The sequence below is a fragment of the Solanum verrucosum genome, unplaced genomic scaffold (genome assembly GCF_900185275.1).
Source record: "Solanum verrucosum unplaced genomic scaffold, falcon-dt-bn FXZP01000243.1, whole genome shotgun sequence".
In the NCBI taxonomy this organism is placed as follows: domain Eukaryota; kingdom Viridiplantae; phylum Streptophyta; class Magnoliopsida; order Solanales; family Solanaceae; genus Solanum; species Solanum verrucosum.
The window spans coordinates 266,824-271,891 of NW_026020004.1; the positions used below are offsets into that span (position 1 = coordinate 266,824).

At 33.8% G+C, this 5,068-nt stretch overlaps 1 protein-coding gene across 1 annotated transcript; it reads left to right on the top strand.

Moving 5' to 3' along the window:
• Window positions 1–227: 227 nt before the first annotated feature.
• On the top strand, window positions 228–4,868 carry LOC125819404 (uncharacterized). Its single transcript, XM_049498835.1, has 7 exons — window positions 228–1,686; window positions 1,759–2,806; window positions 2,915–2,990; window positions 3,067–3,474; window positions 4,184–4,276; window positions 4,352–4,450; window positions 4,533–4,868. The coding sequence occupies exons 1-7, from the start codon at window positions 228–230 to the stop codon at window positions 4,866–4,868; spliced, it is 3,519 nt and encodes a 1,172-aa protein (XP_049354792.1).
• The last annotated feature ends 200 nt before the right edge of the window (window positions 4,869–5,068 follow it).

The following is a 5,068-nucleotide window of genomic DNA, read 5'->3' on the forward strand; positions in this document are numbered from 1 at the left end:
TCTGCTTAGAATTTTTATTTACTTAAATACTCCACAAATTGGTTCTATGATTCAAGTATCTTAGCATGTAGGAGATATAACTATTTTTTAGGTTTGTCAACCCCCTCTCGAACTTGTTTGATTGATTTATTAATTCTTGGACGATTAAATATAATTTTAGTTGTTGCACCTTTTGTATTTTTGTACTGAAATACTTTTGTTCCACATTTTATTGTCTAGACCGGATTATGGCACCTGATAAGCAATGGATGCAACTTATTCATAATAGACTTGATGATGCTTATATACATGGGGTAGAAAGCTTTTTGAATTATACTTTTACAAGATTGAGGAAAGCGAATGAAATAAGATGCCCATGTGTCAAATGTTGTAATGCAGTTTCTCGAACACGAGAGATTGTTAGATCACATTTAATAGTACATGGAATGATCCAAAATTATACCTTTTGGTATCACCATGGAGAGAGGATAGGTGAGACAGAAGAATCAGATGATGAAAATGAAATTGGCGAGGATGATGAAGAGGATGAAATACATGAAATTCTTACAGATTTACATCCTGCTTTTAATATAGAAAATATGAATACTGGCGGTGATGATATTCCCGAGGAGGAACCAAATCCTGAAGCGAAAAGATTCTATAGTCTTTTAAAGGAATATGATCAACCACTATACAAAGGTTCAAAACTTTCAAAACTTTCTACTTTGGTGAAATTGCTTCATATTAAAAGTATTGGTCGTTGGAGTAATGACTCATTTAATATGTTACTGAAGATGTTAAAGAATGATTTGTTGCCTGATGAATCAAACTTGCCAGATTCATATTATGAAGCAAGGAAACTAATTCGAAGCCTAGGGCTTTCATATGATAAGATTGATGCATGTAAGAATGATTGCATGTTATATTGGAAGAATGATAAGTTAGTTGATTCTTGCAAAATTTGTGGTGCATCTAGATGGAAGGAGGATAAAAATAGTGGAGAAACTAGACTTAGAAAGGGAAAAAAGATACCACACAAGATCTTACGCTATTTTCCTTTAAAGACAAGGCTTCAAAGATTGTTTATGTGCTCAAAAACATCTTCTTTAATGAAATGGCATCATGAAAACAAAGCTAGTGATGGGATTATGAGGCATCCAGTTGATTCAAAAGCATGGAAAAAGTTTGATGAACTTCATCAATCATTTGCTATGGAGCCTCGTAATGTTAGACTTGGACTTGCTAGTGATGGTTTTCAACCATTTGGATGTTCTAGAACTCCATATAGTATTTGGCCGGTGGTACTTATTCCTTATAATTTACCACCTTGGTTATGCATGAAACAGGAAAATTTTATTTTGTCAATGCCTATTCCCGGTTCTGGAAGTCCCGGAGATGCAATTGATGTTTATCTTCAACCATTGATTGATGAATTAAATGAATTATGGAAAACTGGAGTTGTTACCTTTGATGCGTCAATTAAACAGAACTTCACGTTGCATGCTACTTTATTGTGGACCATTAATGACTTTCCAGCTTATGCAAATCTATCTGGTTGGAGTACAAAAGGAAAATTAGCTTGCCCATGTTGTAATAAAGAAACAATCTCAATTAGGTTGAATAATGGTCAAAAACAGTGTTATATGGGTCATAGACGCTTTCTTCCTCTTAATCACAAATGGAGGAAAGATAAAAAGTCATTTGATGGTACTACATAGTGGAGATTACCTCCAAATACATTATCTGGTGATGACATATTTGATCAAGTGGCTGATTTAGATGGGTTACCTCTAACAAATGATCCAAAGAAGAAGATTAAAGTATCACATGAGAAAAGAGGTGATAATTGGAATAAGAAGAGTATTTTTGTTTATCTTCCATATTGGAAAACTTTGTTGTTGCGGCATAATTTAGATGTGATGCACATTGAGAAGAATATATGTGATAATATTTTGGGAACAATCTTAAATATCAAAGGCAAAACAAAAGACACCCTGAGCAGTCGCTTGGATTTGCAAGAAATGAACATCAGGAAAGAATTACATCCAAAAGAAAATGGAGACAAGTATGAGCTACCAACAGCATGTTTCACATTATCTCCTGAAGAGAAGCACAAGTTTTTAAATTTTTTGAAGGATTTAAGGGTTCCTGATGGATTTTCATCAAATATTTCTCATTGTATCAATATGAAAGATCACAAAATCTCAGGATTAAAAAGTCATGATTGTCATGTTATTCTTCAACATTTAATCCCACTTGCCATACATAGTATGCTATGCACGGAGGTGCGTGAGACAATAATTGAGTTGTCATTGTTTTTCAATATTCTTGGAGCAAAGTGCTTAAAACTAGAGGAGTTGGAACAAATAGAAGAACAAATTCCTGAAACTCAATGCAAGTTAGAAAAGGTTTTCCTTCCTGCTTTTTTTGATGTCATGGAGCACTTGCCAATTCATTTAGCTAATGAGGCTATGATTGCTGGACCTGTTCAATATCGATCAATGTATCCAATAGAGCGATGGTTATACTTTTTGAAGCTTTTTATTCGTAATAGATCATGCGTTGAAGGTTCTATTGCAGAGGGACATATAGCAAATGAATTTATGACCTTATGTTCAAGGTATTTGCATACAATGGAAACAAAATTTAATCGCCTTGAACGGAATTATGATGGGGGTGCTATAGAATCTGATGGAGGTTTAATGATTTTTTGTCAACCTGGAAAAGCTTTAAAAGGTGGCAAGACACACCGACTTGATTTAAAAGAAATGGAGCAAGCCTATATTTATATTTTGAAGAATTGTGATGAAGTTCAACCATTTCTCGAGTAAGTAATTACTTTTCAAAATAATGATTTTGTAATTCTTCAAAATGCTTCAAAATGTAATTCTTCTCAAGTAAGTAATGACTCTTATTATGCTTCAATCTTCTATAGAGAGTTTTCTCAAGTTCCAGGTGATTCCTCTCAAAAAAATTCAGATAGACAATTCATCAGTTGGTTTAAAGAAAAGGTGAATACTATTTAAAAACTATTATTTTCAAATCATGGAAATAATATTTGCTAAACTATGTTCTTAATCATGATAGATTGCAGGATTATACGAACATGACAATAGTAAGAAAATGGAAGATTTACTCACATTGTCACGTGGTCCTATGAAATACGTGACAAGTTTCAAAGGCTACATTATTAATGGGTATAGATTTCATGTACAAGATTATGATAACGGTTTGAGGACTCAAAATTGTGGGATAGTTGTTGCCGGTGAGACTGATGAAGAAGATAGAATAATTGATTACTATGGAGAACTAACAGAGATTCTTGAATTACAATTTATCGGGGGGAGAAGATTGGTTTTGTTTAGATGTATGTGGTATGACGTATATGACAAAGAAAGGGGAGTTAAAATGGATGAATATGACTTTGTGAGTGTTAACCCACAACGATTTTTGAAAACGGATGAGCCTTTTGTATTAGCCAATCAAGCATCACAAGTATTTTATGCGAGAGATCATTCTAATAAAGGCTGGAATGTGGTGCGAAAGTTTATGCCTCGTGATTCTTTTGATGATATGCAAAAGAATGATAATGATTCTGAGGATTTACATGATTCAATTGAAAGAAAAAGAAAAAGAACTCATACAGGTTTGGAACTTCATAGTGGATGCTTATATTTTTTCAATTACATGCACATATTCTAAATCTTCTATATGTAATTTTGATCCATTGAAGTAGTTAGAGTGAATAGAGGTTGATCGAATAACAATATCTTCTTATTTACTTTGTATGAAATGAATAGAGACAATGTGTAGTAGCATTTATCTTTTGTTTGTTTATCCTAGCTATTTTTATATTTGTTCTATGTTAATATCCGTCCTAAAAGATACTTAGCTAAATGTACTCTATTGTTGGACTTTATGATAGGATGAAATGAGTCCTTTAAATTTTAAGAAATCTGAAATGGGATCAAGTTCAAAGAATTTAAAGCAATCATTCCTTCCACCTGGAGAGGATCACTGCACATGAATGCAAAGTCGAAACCATTGAAAGAGGTTCTCAAAGATGTGCCACAGGGGGTCGACAAGAGTGATTGGGAATGGTTGGTCAAAGAGCATTTTTTATCCAAAAAATTTAAGGTAGGATATTTACTAACCAGTCATTTAATTTGTCTATCATAATGTTGCTAATGTGTTGTTAATACAGGAAACAAGTACGCGAAACGCAAGGAATAGGTCTAAGTTGAGTATGCCTCACCGTACGGGTAGCAAGCCAATTAGAGAGATAATTTATGAATTGGTACGTATTCGATTCTTCTACTCCTATTAAGAAAGCTCCTCTTCGTTTCAAATATATGACTGTTTGAATGTTAAGGGAGGAAAGCATGGTAATCCACCGGACATGGCGACTATCTTCTTTGAGACTCGTAAGAAGGACAACAAGCTTCTCGAACCTGAAACTAATAAAAAATATGTATGTGAATTTACAAATTTCTGGTTACATACTTTTACTGAATGTATATTGCATTATCCTTTAATTTTCTTATATTTTACAGGATGAAATTCAAGAACTACTACAAGTTGAGCCGTCGCTTACTAATATCGAGGTGGTAGAAAGATGTTTCGGACCGCAAAGCAAGAGTCATGTGATTGGATTTGGTGGTGGAATAACCAGTAGGGATTTGAAAGGAGGCAGCGCTGCAAAGACTGCACTGTTAGAAGAGCTAAATACGAGTCCAAAGGAAAAGGCTGCACTATTAGAAGAACTGAATGCGACTCGAAAAGAAAATGAATCAATTAAAAGACGCTTGGATAACATAGAGAAGAAATGTGAAATGTTTGATAGTGCAATCTTTAGAGATCCTTCATCACCACCATCATCAAGTGAATAAAGTAATTGCTGAATCATTTTACAGGTCAGTAAGCTTTTTACTGCTTAAGGCAAGAAGTATCAATAGCTGCTAGCTCATCACGTGACCAGTTAAAATCAAAAGTATTCCCCTTTGGACATATTACTGTTTCGTCTATCTTTTTGTAACTTGACATGAATCTCTGCCTTCTTATCCTTCTTTTCATCATTTGTTTTTTTATC

Excerpts from the sequence above, each read along its gene's own strand:
- LOC125819404 (XM_049498835.1), top strand. The coding sequence starts at position 228 with ATGGCACCTGATAAGCAATGGATGCAACTTATTCATAATAGACTTGAT. Across the intron at positions 3,475-4,183 it reads TAGCCAATCAAGCATCACAA|GAAACAAGTACGCGAAACGC; the intron begins GTATTTTATGCG and ends TTGTTAATACAG. Across the intron at positions 4,451-4,532 it reads CTGAAACTAATAAAAAATAT|GATGAAATTCAAGAACTACT; the intron begins GTATGTGAATTT and ends TATATTTTACAG.